The following is a 16,910-nucleotide window of genomic DNA, read 5'->3' on the forward strand; positions in this document are numbered from 1 at the left end:
ACAAAAAACCCTAAAAATCTCTCTTCCAGACTCATAAGAAAGAACAACATTTCTCCCATTGGATAGCATACATTTTAAAGCCCCGTTATCTCTAGTCATAACCCAAACATTGCTGCTACAGAGAAACCATTACATAGAAGCCATTACATTAGCCTTAGCAGTGGAACCTTACAGCGTGTTACACTTGTATGCCCTCTCTTTTGCTTTTACTTTGGCTCTGACTACACTTTGGTCCTTCTTCCCTTTGAAAATTTATTCTTATTTGGAATATATCTGTCTTGCAATTCCCTCATTTTTTGCAGAAACTCAGCCATTGCTGCTCTGCTGTCCTTCCTGCAAATGTCTCTTTCCAGTCAATTTCGGCCAGTTCCCCTCTCATGCCATTGTAATTTCCTTTATTACATCCTCACTTTTATACTCTAGTCCTCTTGAAATGAATGCTGACATCGTGTTTGCCTTCCTCACCACAGACTCAACCTGCAATTTAACCTTTAGGGAATCCTGCACAAGGACTCCCAGGTCCCTTTGCGTCTCAGTTTTTTTTTGTGTTTTCTCTCTATTTAGAAAATAGTCAACCCTTTCATTTCTTCAACCAAAGTGCATGACCATACACTTCCTGACACTGTATTCCATCTGCCATTTTTTTGCCCATTCTCCTAATCTGTCTAAGTCCTTCGGTAGCCTCTATTCTTCTCAAAACTAACTGCCCTGCCACCTATCTTCATATCGTCTGCAAACTTTGCAACAAAGCCATCAATTCCATCATCCAAATCATTGACATATAATGTAAAAAGAATCCACAAACCCCTGTGGAACACCATTAGTCACCGGCAGCCAGTCAGAAAATGCTCCCTTTATTTCCACTCTTTGCCTCCTGACAATCAACCACTCCTTTATCCATACTAGAATTTTCCCTGTAATACCATGGGCTCGTAGCTTGTTAAGCAGCCTCGTGTGTGGCACCTTGTTAAAGCCCTTCTGAACATCCAAATACACTACATCAACTGACTCTCCATTGTCTGTTCTGCTTGTTACTTTTTCAAAGAACTCCAACATATTTCTCAAGGACAAGGACTGTTAGGATGGGAAACAGCTTCTTTCACTGGCCCAAGACGACTGAACTCCCTGTCCCACCTAGATCTCATCACTTGATGCACCAGTTGTGTTATACCGTTTACTTTTTATCTTGTGTCATAAATGCACCTTATGTTAAATGTCAACCTTCTGGAATATATTTTATTTGTTAATTTATTGGGGTAATAGTACTTTATCTATTGTGTGTGAGTTATATGTACAGTGTTGTGCACCTTCAGAGGAAGGTTATTTTGTTTGGCGGTATACGTGTGCACTGTTGAATGACAATGAATTTGGACTTAGACATAGAAACATAGAAAACCTACAGCACAATACACAATACGATACTTGAACTGTATAAGATTTATGTATGGTCTACCCTTACATGTCATGCACATCCCATAACATTTCAGTGTCATGTTTAGATGGCAATAATCTTGTTATCAATTGTTTCACTTACTGTGAATACTTGATACAATATATTAATGTTATTAACAATATTTTATACATGAAGCTACTTTGCTCTTTTTCTTACAGAAGCAATGGCAATGGGTAAACTGCACAAGGATATAGGTCAACTTATTGTCCAGTCAGCTGGTGACCCAGACAAATCGGATGGTCAAGTGATTAAGGTGATTATTTGTTGTTATTCATTCTCGGCAGAGCTTCCGTGAGTCTACGATTGTGTCATTCAGCAATAGATGGTTGATATGTACTTAAAGCCATTTCATTCTTTAATTTTCTACATACTTGATCTATGGGAAATGTTAAATCCAATGAGTTTCTTTCAGGTTGGAGCATTATTCCTTGCATGCATTCACTTCTCTCCATCAGCATTGATTCTTAGGTGGATGTTATGTCTTTGCTTCACTTAAATATATTCAGAATATAAGATAACAAGAAGTTGGAGAAGGCTATGTGAACCCTCAAGTATGTTCAGTAAGTTTAGAAAACCTACAGCACCACATAGGCCCTTCGGCCCAAAAAGTTGTGCCGAACATGTCCCTACCTTAGAAATTACTAGACTTCCCCATAGTCCTCTATTTTTCTAAGCTCCATGTACCTATCTAAAAGTCTCTTAGAAGACCCTATCGTATCCGCCTCCACCACCATTGCCGGCAGCCCATTCCACGCACTCACCACTCTCTAAGTAAAAAACTTACCCCTGGCGTCTCCTCTGTACCTACTCCCAAGCACCTTAAACCCGTGTCCTCTTGTGGCAACTAGTTCAGCTCATCAGAGCTCATCAGTGTGAGATTAAATTTAACCTGATCCTCAGTGGGAATTTATGATCAACCAGGATTTCAGAATGAGATGAAATAAAACCAGTCTAAGAGTGTGATTGAATTCAACCTGATCCTCAGTGAGTTTAAACTGGTTGAATTTAATCACACTGAGGACTTGGTTGTATTTAATCTCACTGAGGATCTGGCTGAACAGAGGACATAGATAAAACATAGAATAGTACAGCACAGTACAGGCCCTTCGGCCCACAATGTTGTGCCGACCCTCAAACTCTACCTCCTTAATAACCCCCAACCTTAAATTCCTCCATATACCTGTCTAGTAGTCTCTTAAACTTCACTAGTGTATCTGCCCCCATCACTGACTCAGGCAGTGCATTCTACGCACCAACCTCTCTCTGAGTAAAAAACCTTCCACTAATATCCCCCTTGAACTTCCCACCCCTTACCTTAAAGCCATGTCCCCTTGTACTGAGCAGTGGTGCCCTGGGGAAGGGGCACTGGCTATCCACTCTATCTATTCCTCTTATTATCTTATACACCTCTATCATGTCTCCTCTCATCCTCCTCCTCTCCAAAGAGTAATCTCTGATCATAATCCATATTCTCTAAACCAGGCAGCATCCTGGTAAATCTCTGTACCCTTTCCAATGCTTCCACATCCTTCCTATAGTGAGGCGACCAGAACTGGACACAGTACTCCAAGTGTGGTCTAACCAGAATTTTATAGAGCTGCATCATTACCTCACGACTCTTAAGCTCTATCCCTCAACTTATGAAAGCTAACACCCCATAAGCTTTCGTAACTACCCTATCTACCTGTGAGGCAACTTTCAGGGATCTGTGGACATGTACCCCCAGATTCCTCTGCTCCTCCACACAACCAAGTATCCTACCATTTACTTTGTACTCTGCCTTGGAGTTTGTCCTTCCAAAGTGTACCACCTCACACTTCTCAAAGTTGCTGGTGAACGCAGCAGGCCAGGCAGCATCTCTAGGAAGAGGTACAGTCGACGTTTCAGGCCGAGACCCTTCGTCAGGACTAACTGAAGGAAGATTTAGGAAGAGATTTGAAAGTGGGAGGGGGAGGGGGAGATTCAAAATGATAGGAGAAGACAGGAGGGGGAGGATGGAGCCAAGAGCTGGACAGGTGATTGGCAAAGGGGATATGAGAGGATCATGGAACAGGAGGGCTGGGGAGAAAGACAAGGGTGGGGGGAACCCAGAAGATGGGCAAGGGGTATAGTCAGAGGGACAGAGGGAGAAAAAGGAGAGTGAGAGAAAGAATGTGTGTATAAAAATAAATAATGGATGGGGTACGAGGGGGAGGTGGGGCATTAGCGGAAGTTAGAGTAGTCGATGTTCATGCCATCAGGTTGGAGGCTACCCAGACGGAATATAAGGTGTCGTTCCTCCAACCTTAGTGTGGCTTCATCTTTACAGTTGAGGAGGCCGTGGATAGACATATCAGAATGGGAACGGGATGTGGAATTAAAATGTGTGGCCACTGGGAGATCCTGCTTTCTCTGGCAGACAGAGCGTAGGTGTTCAGCAAAGCGGTCTCCCAGTCTGCGTTGGGTCTCGCCAATATATAGAAGGCCATATGGGGAGCACCGGACGCAGTATATCACCCCAGCCAACTCACAGATGAAGTGTCACCTCACTTGGAAGGACTGTCTGGGGCCCTGAATGGTGTTGAGGGAGGAAGTGTAAGGGCATGTGTAGCACTTGTTCGGCTTACAAGGATAAGTGCCAGGAGGGAGATCAGTGGGGAGGGATGCCAGAGAAAGCAGGATCTCCCAGTGGCCACACATTTTAATTCCACATCCCATTCCCATCCTGACATGTCTATCCACGGCCTCCTCTACTGTAAAGATGAAGCCACACTCAGGTTGGAGGAACAACACCTTATATTCCGTCTGGGTAGCCTCCAACCTGATGGCATGAACATCGACTTCTCTAACTTCCACTAATGCCCCACCTCCCCCTCGTATCCCATCCGTTATTTATTTTTACACACACATTCTTTCTCTCACTCTCCTTTTTCTCCCTCTGACTATACCCCTTGCCCATCCTCTGGGTTCCCCCCGCCCCTTGTCTTTCTCCCCGGACCGCCTGTCCCATGATCCTCTCATATCCCCTTTGCCAATCACCTGTCCAGCTCTTGGCTCCACCCCTCCCCCTCCTGTCTTCTCCTATCATTTTGAATCTCCCCCTCCCCCTCCCACTTTCAAATCTCTTACTAAATCTTCCTTCACTTAGTCCTGACGAAGGATCTCGGCCTGAAATGTCGACTGTACCTCTTCCTAGATATGCTGCCTGGCTTTCTGCGTTCACCAGCAACTTTGATGCGTGTTGCTTGAATTTCCAGCATCTGCAGAATTCCTGTTGTCCACTTCACACTTCTCTGGGTTGAACTCCATCTATCACTTCTCAGCCCACTGCTGCATCCTATCAATGTCTCTCTGCAATCTTCGACAATCCTCCATCTACAACACCACCAACCTTTGTGTCGTCTGTAAACTTGCCAACCCACCCTTCTACACCCACATCCAGGTCGTTAATAAAAATCACGAAAAGTAGAGGTCCCAGAACTGATCCTTGTGGGACACCACCAGTCACAACTCTCCAATCCGAATGTGCTCCCTCCACCACAACCCTCTGCCTTCTGCAGGCAAGCCGATTCTGAATCCACCTGGCCAAACTTGCCTGGATCCCATGCCTTCTGACTTTTTGAATAAGCCTACCGTGTGGAACCTTGTCAGGTGCCTTACTAAAATCCATGTAGATCACATCCACTGCACAACCCTCATCTATATGCCTGGTCACCTCCTCAGAGAACTCCATCAGGCTTGTTAGACACGATCTGACCTTCACAAAGCCATGCTGACTGTCCCTGACCAGACCATGATTCTCTACATGCCCATTGATCCTGTCTCTAAGAATCTTTTCCAACAGCGTTCCCACCACTGACGTAAGGCTCACTGGTCTATAATTACCCGGACTATCCCTACTACCTTTTTTGAAAAAGGGGATAACATTCGCCTCCCTCCAATCCTTTGGTACCATTCCCGTGGACAACGAGGACATAAAGATCCTAGCCAGAGGCTCAGCAATCTCTTCCCTCGCCTCATGGAGCAGCCGGGGGAATATTCCATTAGGCCCCCGGGACTTATATGTCCTAATGTATTTTAACAACTCCAACACCTCCTCTCCCTTAATATCAACATGCTCCAGAACATCAACCTCACTCATATTGTCCTCACCATCATCAAGTTCCCTCTCATTGGTGAATACCGAAGAGAAGTATTCTTTGAGGACCTCGCTCACTTCCACAGCCTCTAGGCACATCTTCCCACCTTTATCTCTAATTGGTCCTACCTTCACTCCTGTCATCCTTTTGTTCTTCACGTAATTGAAAAATGCTTTGGGGTTTGCCTTTACCCTACTCACCAAGGCCTTCTCATGCCCCCTTTTTGCTCTCCTTAGCCCCTTCTTAAGCTCCTTTCTTGCTTCCCTATATTCCTCAATAGACCCATCTGATCCTTGCTTCCTAAACCTCATGTATGCTGCCTTCTTCTACCTGACTAGATTTTCCACCTCACTTGTCACCCATGGTTCCTTCATCCTACCATTCTTTATCTTCCTCACCAGGACAAATTTATCCCTAACATCCTGCAAGAGATCTCTAAACATCGACCACATGTCCATAGTACATTTCCCTGCAAAAATATCATCCAAATTCACACCTGCATGTTCTAGCCTTATAGCCCCATAATTTGCCCTTCCCCAGTTAAAAATTTCCCTGTCCTCTCTAATTCTGTCCTTTTCCAAGATATTGCTAAAGGCCAGGGAGCAGTGGTCACTGTCCCCCAGATGCTCACCCACTGAGAGATCTGTGATCTGACCCAGTTTGTTACCTAATACTAGATCTAGTATGGCATTCCCCCTAGTTGGCCTGTCAACATACTGTGACAGGATTCCATTCTGGACGCACTTAACAAACTCTACCCCGTCTAAACCCTTGGAACTAATCAGGTGCCAATCAGTATTAGGGAAGTTAAAGTCACCCATGATAACAACCTTGTTATTTTTGCACCTTTCCAAAATCTGCCTCCCAATCTGCTCCTCGGTATGTCTGCTGCTACCAGGGGGCCTATAGAATACCCCAATAGAGTAACTGCTCCCTTCCTGTTCCTGACTTCCACCCATACTGACTCAAAAGAGGATCCTGCTACATTACCCACCCTTTCTATAGCTGTAATAGTATCCCTGACCAGTAATGCCACCCCTCCTCCCCTTCCCCCCTCTCCGGCCCCCCCCATCCCTTTTAAAGCACAGAAATCCAGGAATATTGAGAATCCATTCCTGCCCTGGTGCCAGCCAAGTCTCTGTAATGGCCACTACATCATAATTCCATGTATGTATCCAAGCTCTCAGTTCATCACCTTTGTTCCTGATGCTTCTTGCATTGAAGTACACGCACTTTAGCCCTTCTAGCTTGCTACCTTTACACCCTTTATTCTGCTTCTCTTTCCTCAAAGCCTCTTTATATGTTAGATCTGGCTTTACTCCATGCACTTCTTCCACTGCTCTATCGCTCTGGGTCTCATCCCCCTTGCAAATTGGTTTAAACCCTCCCGAACCATGCTAGCAAACCTACCTGCAAGGATATTGCTCCCCCTCGAGTTTGTAACTCATTCTGCGGCTGAAGTGCACTTTGCTGCCTGATCCCATATTCCTTGATTCTGTTAGGTACCTCAAGTACTGGTGGTCACAGCCAGGAATGGACACAGAGCCTGGACTTCCACAGCTCTGTGGGGCACAGTAGCCAAAGATTTACATGTGCTGAATGGCAGCTTCCTTTTCCTAATGTTATATTCCATCTTTCTGATCTCTGCCTCTCAGTATCTTCCTTTTAATTGGAATTGGTTGATTTCATGTACTGTGATAGTGAAAAATTTGTCTTAGATCATTACACAGTGCATTGTGGTAGTAGAAGGGGGAAAACAACAACAGGATTAATTGCAACAGCTACAGAGAAACTGTGGTGCAGATAGACAATAAGTGCAAGGTCATAACAACTGCTTCTCAAAATCATGGATCTTAATGGCGAGTATTGCTGGGCCATCCTGGTACATGTGGCAGCGCAGCCAATACTTGAAGTCACATTGACCTATCGACACTTTGAGGAGGGCTTGCTGACTATGAGGTCATGAGCAGATAGCTTTGGTGTCTTCCTTTGCCACATTTCCAGACACTGACATGCCCCAATCAGCTATATCAGCACTGTTTGAGAACTAAACTTCATGTCTTTCTTGAATGACTTCATTCAATAGCATATTCCACTGTTCGATAAGATCAAGACTCATTCTGGTACAGAAATGCACTTCACTACCAATAATTATCACAAGTGCCTCAAATGCTGTTGGTCTAATATCTGAATGCACCCAACTACACTTCAGTAGCTAATGTGGAGCTAAAGATAATGAAATAAAGAAACAATGACAAATAGATTTTTTAATGTTGATGATGATTTCAAACCCATTCTCTCATCCAGGACATTTCACAAAAAACAAAGGAGATGTTGACCATTTTAGCGTCTCTTACACCAGACGAGGACGGAAAATCCAAGATAACTCTGGAAATCCTGAAGGAGCGGCGTTTCCCACCAGCAACTGAGAGCTTCTTGTATCACTTGGCGGCTGCTGAGCAGATGTTGCAGATCTGACTCTTGCTTTTTCCACTTGGCCAGCTTTCATATTGTGGACCAAGAGGTACTAGCCAAGCCGACAGCTAAACAGATGACTGAAACTGAACCTGCACTAGCCATTTCACTCCTGGCTTCTCCATACTGTAAGATGAATTCCTGTATAGCCATTATTTTCCAATGAAAATATTTATGTAAAAAATCTGGGCACTTTCCACTTTGAGAAGAAAGAGATATTTCTTCTGAAGCCTACAAAGATTACAAGAAATTAAAAGCTTACCATCATATCAGCACTCTCTTGTACCCCCAACACCATCATGAGCATGATCTCCACCCACCAAGCTAACTGGAACCTATGCCCTCCAACACTGTCTCAACTTTCCCCTGGCAACTAATCACACAGAAGAAATATCTTTAATAGTGGAAAGCCTTTCTAATGTGCACCATGCTTTGGGTCTTGTGCAGAGCAGAATATGTGGACTCCAGCAGTTTCAAGACATCTTTGCCCTCAGTTTCTTCACAGGTTTGGTGCCTATGCTGGATACCTTGACTGGTACTGGTACATTTTTCATTGCGTTTATTTCACCTTTGTCATTGGTAACATCAATATCCTTTTACTAATTGGTTTATAGCTCTTCATGTTATTTGGCTATTGCCATTTTTCTTTCCTTATGACTCTATGACCAAATCAATCTATGATTTGTGATTTATGCCATATTACAGTGAAGAGGATTAATCTTTCTAATGACGCATCTGTTCATATGTCACATTGCTGGAAAATAAATTGTGAGAGGTACATGAATATAGCCCGTCTCCCAGGATCAGAAATGATAAGAACATTTTCCTCAGTTAAATAATGCAATTGTAATGAAATCTGAAGTGAATAAATTATTATCTGCTCCTTGGAGTAAAACAAGTAAAGATTACACACACAATTATGCATCACAGAACATAGTCCTCTGATACACGATCCCAGTTGTGCTCCATGCTCAAGTTAGTCATATAGTTTTTGTGATTCATCAGACAAAAACCCCCATCTCTTCTTCAGTGACAAGTGCTTGTAACTGTGTGATGTATTGTGCACTGTGTAACTGTATAGAAAATGAACTGTGACATTATCACTGTCAGAAAGATTAAGTGACTGTAGATTGCAGTTACTCCAGTTAAAGTTTATTGTCATCTGACTGTACATATACACAGTACAATCAAACAAATAGTTCCTCTGGACCAATGTATATCACACACAGCACATAAAACAAAATATTACCACAGATAAGTTAATAAAATATAACTTAAAATGCATGTAGTGTGCAGCACAGGCAAACAGTAAACAGCTGGCTGTCCTATTGACGAGACCTCAGTGCTGGCAGGGTATTCATTAGCCTCACATCTGGAGGGAAGAAGCTGTTACCTGTTTGGCAGTCCTAGTGCTGATGCTCCTGTGCCTTCTTCGTGACAGTAGTGGGTCAGAGAGATTGTGGGATGGCGGGTGGGAATCCTCAACAATGCTTCAGGCACTTTGTATCGTTTTGCAGGAAATTGAGGAGATGAAAAAGGGCAAATAACTATTTTGATATTGTGAGAAAATGTATATGGAATAGATTTCTCAATCTTGAATAAAGTTATGAAATTGTACAGCACGGACTTCTGGGTCATCAAGGGAATGGCGGCGTAAGGAAAAGGTCTCTCGACAAAAAAGAAGGTAAACTGCCCCAAAGTCAAAATTAGACAAATACTTAATATTGTATAACTATATTAATAAAAGGGGCAAGGATGATGTCTAAGAACAAGATTAAAAAGTCCGCTCAGAAGGCTGATAAACACAAAGGGACGCAGCAAGGTGACGGGCCTAGCTCCCCCATGGCAAGCCAGGACGGAGATAATGAGGAGGAATCGGCGAATCTGTCTTTGATTCTCAGAGAGATTCGCGAGTTCTGACAAGATAACAACAAACAGCTGGAAGATATTAAAGGAGAAATAGTAAAAACTAATTTGAGGTTAGATGAAGCCGAAGCGAGGATTGTAGGAATTGAGGAGAGGCTGCAAAATGCAGAGGAAGTGCTAGCAGAAATGCTAAAGCTACAAGAGCAGCTCCAGTGGAGGCCAATAGACCAAGAAGGCCGCTCAAGAAGGGAAAATCTGAGGATCTACGGAGTTCTCGAAGGAACTGAAGGTAAACCCGGATTGATGATTCCCTTCGTGGGGAAGCTGCCTAGAGAGAACCTTGATATACCGGATGCAAAGACCTACAGATAGAAAGGGCCCACCGCGCGTTGGCACCACAGCCTCCGGCAGGCGCCCAGCCCAGATCGATTCTGGTCAGATTTCTCAGTTACAGAATGAAGGAAGAGGTGCTTAAACGGGCACGGCAAAAGAAAGGTTTCATGTGGAGCAACTGTAAAATCAGCTTTGACCACGATTACGCACAGGGGATCCTTGACAGATGGAAGGAATATGCGGAAACATGGAGGGTCCTGATGGAAAACATAAGATTCCAGACTCTGTACCCAGCTCGGCTGAGAGTCTTTTATGACGAAGGGACAAAAACTTACGCTACGGTGGAGGAGGCAATGTTGGACCTGGCGGACCGGGGACTACCTATTAAAGTTATCACCCAACCAGAGTCGCTACTGGAGAGGATTTGGCAGAAGTCGTGGCAGCCAGTGTGACGAGGATGCTCCACACGAACTACAGTGTCAAACTACAAGGAAAAGCTGCAAATATTCAGACATGAATTTACAGATAGTATAGATAAATAAGAGAAATGACTGAAAAGAGTAAATTGGACTTAAAGGTAAAATGAAAGCTGGTAACTGAAAATAAACTAGACGGAATAACTTGAATGATAGCAATATGGTCGAGACATAAATAGGAGAAAATTCTCTATGATTATTCACCCTCTAACACAGGGTGAAGATAGAGGTTATCCCTCTGAACTGAGGCGGGTCGGTGCTCAGGCCTCACTGTTGGAAGTCGGGGAAAGTTTTCAAATGTTATACATTCAAAAATGTCTAGGGTGTGGTTATATGTTTTGGTTTACTGTTGAGAAGGGATTGCTTACTGTTTGGTTAGAAAAGGAGAGTTTTTTCTACTAGAGAAAAATGCAAATTGAACTGGTAAAAATAATTTCCTATAATGTTAATGGGGTTTTGAATCCAATTAAAAGAAGTAAGATTATGTCTAAATTGAAAAAAGAGAGGGCACAAATAGTTTTCCTCCAGGAAACACTTATGAGCCAATCTGAACATGAAAAATTAAAAAGAATGGGCTTTAAGCATGTATTTTATTCATCATATAAATTGAGCTACAAAAGAGGGGTAGCTACTTTAATATCAAGTACTCTTAATTATGAACATATTTCAGAGACTAAAGACAAAGATGGACGATTTGTAAAAATTACAGGAAGAATGGAAGGTACAGAAATAACATTGCTGCATGTTTATGCTCCACCAGGTTGTGAATGGTCGTTCTATAGACACATTTTTGACCTAATGGTCAGTTCTCAAGGGGTAGTAATCTGTGGAGGGGATTTTAATATTAGCTTAAATCCTGCATTAGATTCTTCAATAGTCACTCAGAATAAACCTCTGACTCGGAAAATAAGTTTATTGATGGAGGAGTGGGGAATTATAGATGTGTGAAGGGAATTACACCCCACTAGTAAAAATTATACACATTACTCTTTCCCTTATTCAGCCTATTCAAGGATAGACTATTTATTTATATTTAATACAGATCGACTCAGGATAAAAGACTGTAATATTGCAACAATTGATCTGTGGGATCATAGCCCAGTCTCTATGTCTCTAATCCTGGAAAGGAAAATGAGGAAAACACTATGGAGGTTAAATTCATATATACTTAACAACCTGAAAGTAATGGAGAGATTAAGGGGAGAAATCAAAGAATACCTAGACCTTAATGACATGGGAGAAACATCACTAGTGATCTTATGGGATACATTGAAAGCTAGGCTGAGAGGAAAAATTATTTCAATTACCACTCACATGAAAAAAATCAACGCACAAAAATTAGCAGACCTTCAAGGAAAATTAAAACAACTTCAAGTTGTAGATAGCAACAAAAGTAATTCTAATTTAAAACAGGAAATTAAGAAATTGCGAAGTGAAATTGATGATACTTATACGTTGGAAACTCAAAGAAATTTTCTTTGCCTGAGACAAAAGAATTATGAAGTAGGAGGTAAATCAACTAGATTATTAGCATATAAATTACATAAACAACAAGCAGACAATACAATTCATAAAATAAAAAATCCAAAGACAAAGCTTGTGGAGAGTACAATAGGGAAAATTCAAGAGAGTTTTGAAACATATTATCGAGAGCTGTACTCTCAACCCTGGGCCTCCAATGAGCCCTATATAGACAATTTATTGAATTCTTTAGCTCTACCCAAGCTTACAGATTTACAAAATGAATGCCTATTAGAAGCAGTAACTGCCAAAGAACTGAATGTGGCCATCTCTAGATTAAAGGCTGGGAAGTCCCCGGGTTCTGATGAGTTTACCTCAGAGTGGTGCAAATCGCGGTGTCACAGTTAGCCCCATTACTACTTAACACCTTTAATTGGATCTTGCAGAGAGGAGAAACTCCACTTTCCTGGAGAGAAGTGATTATTTCAGTTATTTCTAAAGAGGGTAAAGATAAACTAGAATGTGGTAATTATCGGCCAGTTAGCGTTCTTAATTTAGATTACAAACTATTTACATCTATATTAGCGCACAGATTGGAAAAGCTTTTACCTGACCTAATCCATTTAGACCAGACTGGATTTATTCAACAAAGACAAACACGGGACAACATAAGGAGAACTCTACACATACTAGAACAGGTTACTAAGAACGGGACAGAGACAATGGTAGTGGGATTAGACGCTGAGAAAGCTTTTGATTCAGATAGTTGGGTATTCCCATACAGAGTGTTAGGAAGATTTGGCTTTCGAGAAAAGTTTATTAAAGTAATCCAAACTTTATGTGACAGCCCTACAGCTCAGATTAAGATAAATGGGGACCTCTCTGACTCCTTTATTTTAGAGAGAGGAACTAGACAGGGATGCCCAATTTCTCCTCTCTTTTTTGCGCTATGCATTGAACCGCTTGCCCAACAGAGCGAAATTGTAAAAGGTATCAAGGTGGCAGGGATTGAACAGAAAGTAGCATTATTCGCAGATGATGTTTTAGTCTATCTGAGTGAACCAGAAAAATCATTTATAGGATTGTTTACACTTGAATGACTTTGGGAAAATATCAGGTTATAAAATAAATGTAAAGAAAATGCAGGTTATGTCCCTAAATTATACACCATCCAAAAAACTGCAGGATACATATGATCTTAACTGGGATGCTAAATCATTAAAATATTTAGGAATAACCCTTCCAAAGGAACTTTCAATGCTGTCACAGGTAAATTATGGGCCATTAATTTCAGAGATAAAAGCAGATATACATAGATGGAATCTTATCCCCTTTTTAAGTTTAAATTCAAGGATAAATACCATAAAAATGAATATTCTCCCTCGGTTACTCTATCTTTTCCGGACTTTACCCATGGAGGTGGATAATAATCAATTCAGGGAATGGGACAAATGGATTTCCCGCTTTATCTGGCAAGGAAAGAAACCTAGAATTCGACATAACACCTTACAGTTAGGGAAGGAAGGAGGAGGTATGGTACTTCCTTGCTTGAGAAATTATTTTTATACTTCACAGATAACCCCTCTGTTATGTTGGTGTAATAGGGAATATAAGGCTAGATGGAAGGAAATAGAATTTAGATTGGTTGACAGTTTTCCTCTACACGCCTCAATAGCAGACAAAGGATTGATGGCCCAATTGGAAAAGTTTAGAAACAGCTGGATAAATCTTACATTAAAAGTATGGCAGAAGGTGGTTAATTCATGTGGAATCAATAACATGTTAAAACTTTTCAGATGGTGTGCATATGATACCGAATTCCTTCCCAACAGAGGAGATAAAAGATTTGAACTATGGATAAAGAAAGGTCTTACAACCTACCTGTCATTTATACATAAAAGAGTATTACAAAGTTTCCAATTCCTGCAGGACAAACATGGCCGAGAACACAGTGACTTTTTTAGGTACCTTCAAGTATGACACTATGTTAACCAGAGTTGTAGATATACAGACTTATCAACAGTAGAATTGGAATTTTTCAAGATTCTGAATTTGGCCTACAGTTCAATACCAAGTACATCAGTTTCTCGATTATATAATACACTCTCCCATGCTAAAAATGTAAACACACTGTATATTAAAGAGAAGTGGGAGAAAGAAGCGAGGTTGGTACTTTCAGAGGAGGCTTGGGGGAAAATATGCGGCTTTCAGTGGTCTTTGACTAACTCTTTGACTTGGAGAGAACATTGTTGGAAAAATATTACAAGATACTTCAAGACCCCATATCAGGAAAAATATAGAGACACAAACGTGACGTGTTGGAGAAGGTGCGGCTCCAAGGAGGCAAATCATTTCCATATTTTCTGGGATTGCCCTAAATTAAGTTTATATTGGAAATGTATTCATAGAACATTAGTTTAGTTAAGGTACTTAAGACCCAGATACCTCTGAACTTTGAGACGCTCTATTTGGGGCATGTATTGTTTCTTGAACAGAAGAAAAATATAAAGTTGCTGCAGGCCCTTTTAGCAGCAAGTAAGAAATCAATCACTAGAAAGTGGCTAAATCCGATACCACCTACATTAGAAGATTGGCACGAAATTATCTTGGACTTTAGATGACTCTCCTACTGATTTATACTGCTCTCCTCATCAACACTGTAATATTGCTATCGTAAGCACCCTTGGTCCAAATGTTTACTGTCTTTTTTCTTTTTTTGGAAAATGGAGAATTAACACAAGTAAAGGAAAAGATTTGGGAAAAGGAAAAAAAATGATGAAATTAAGTAAATAAGTACATAGGGATTGGATAATTATGTTTGGGGGTAGGAACAAACATGAACGAGTTAGGATATAAACACCTACAATGGTAGTTACATAGGCTTACATACAATATTTTGGACCAGAAAGAAATGGCCCAGAAGAGATATTGGAAATTATTATTAATCCACTATTATTACTTTTTTTCTTAACAACTAATATCATTACTTAGCCTAATAGAGTAGAATTACAACTGCACATAATTATCTATTTAAGTGCCTAATTACTTTTTATATCATCTCAATGTGTACTTAAGAATGTATAAATAATTATAGATTTATACATATATAAAAAATGGAAACGGTTATACATGTGAAAAAAGTTCATGATACTTGTGAATTCCTTATCCAAATAAAAATAAAAAAATTTAAAAAAAGAAATTGTACAGCACAGAAATGAGCCCTACAGCCTTTCACATCCTCACTGACCTTTTTGCCCAATAAAACACTAATTTTATTTGCCTGCATTGGGACGGTATCCTATTTAAGTGCGTGCCTAAATGTCTCTTTAATGTGGTTATTGTATCTGATTCCACAACCTCCTCTGGCAGCAAGTTGCAGATATCAACTACTCAATATAAAGAAAAACTTGCCCCTCAAATTGCTTTTAAAATCTTTTCTCTCAGCTTAAACCTATGCTGCCTTCTTTTTCCCTACCATGGGGAAAAGATTCTATCTATCCTGCCTATGTCTCATCATTTAATAAACCTCTATATGGTCTCCTTCACCAAAGGGTAAACAAACCTAACATCTCCAATCTCTCCCCAGAACTTGAAGACTTTCAATCCAAGGAACATTCTAGTGAATATCTTCTGCACTCTATCCAACACAACTACATCCTTTCTATAGTGTGCAACCAGTACTGCACACATTATTCAGAGTGCAATCTAACCAGAGCAAAACATTAAATAAATAATTGGCTTCCTTTTGGACACTGGTCAAAGGTAGCTTTGCTTATTTTTAAGGTGTGTACTATTAGCTTGCTGACTCTTAACACTCTGATCAAAGCACCAGGGTATTGATGGCAGGTGTTAGTTGGCTGCGAAAGTGGACAATATGATGCAGCACGCTGTGTGAGTACTGAAACAAAGGCCTTTTACCTCATTTGATCAATATTGTCTCCCAGCAGAATGATCCCATCAATCCGATTCTCCTCCTCAAATTAGTCTCCTTCACATGCCCATGAACATTCTTTCCTTTGGTCACTTACTTATGCAAAACTACCTGTGCACCTTTGCTTGAAACCAGGACAACTAGCGGAAATCCATATTGTCACAGGAGGATTCACAAATTCCATTCCAAGAGCACCAAAGTGTTGGTGTGTGTGTGGCCAAGACACAGTGAACCAAGATTAACTGGGGGCCTTAGAATATCACTCTTTCATATGGACCATAAGGAAATCATCATCATCATCATCATCATCATCAGGTGCAGTGCCCAGTTTGAGCTTTGACTGCCATGGCCCACACACTGCTGTTTCGGGTCAAATGGATCAATTCATTGGTATTCATTTCCAGTTCTCTGGCTGCTGTCTCCATCATCATTTGTCTTTGCCTTCCTTTTGCTTTCTTCCCTTCAATCTTTCCCATAATTGCCGTGCATTCTAACTCCTCTTTCCTAATCACATGTCTAATGAAGTTACGTTGCCTTTTCATGATCTCATACATTATTTCTCTTTTTGTGTCTGCTCTGTTCATGACATCCTCATTAGATATTTGTTTCGTCCATGATATTCTTTGCATCCTCCTCAAAAACCACATCTCTGCTGCTTCAATTTGTTTCCTCATATTACTAGATATTGTCCAACATTCTGAGCCATATAATATAACTGGATAAATGTAACATTTCAGTACTCTGAGGCGGGTTGTCATGCCTAGTTTAATTTAGTCTAGTTTAGGAAATAGTTTCTT

General features: G+C 41.1%; 1 protein-coding gene across 4 annotated transcripts in view; it reads left to right on the forward strand.

The window, feature by feature from the left end:
• dennd10 (DENN domain containing 10) overlaps nt 1-15,246 on the forward strand; it is an 87,123-nt gene extending 71,877 nt beyond the window's left edge. For 3 of the 4 annotated variants that reach the window (XM_072239637.1, XM_072239641.1, XM_072239640.1), the window contains 2 exons: nt 1,612-1,706; nt 7,879-15,246. In XM_072239637.1, coding sequence (XP_072095738.1) covers nt 1,612-1,706; nt 7,879-8,049 — 266 coding nt within the window. In that variant the 3' untranslated portion in view covers nt 8,050-15,246. The remainder of the gene's footprint in view (nt 1-1,611; nt 1,707-7,878) is intronic. The other variant, XM_072239638.1, reaches the window with a different exon arrangement.
• Nucleotides 15,247-16,910: the final 1,664 nt, after the last annotated feature.

This window comes from Mobula birostris, chromosome 21 (assembly GCF_030028105.1).
Source record: "Mobula birostris isolate sMobBir1 chromosome 21, sMobBir1.hap1, whole genome shotgun sequence".
Lineage (NCBI taxonomy): Eukaryota > Metazoa > Chordata > Chondrichthyes > Myliobatiformes > Myliobatidae > Mobula > Mobula birostris.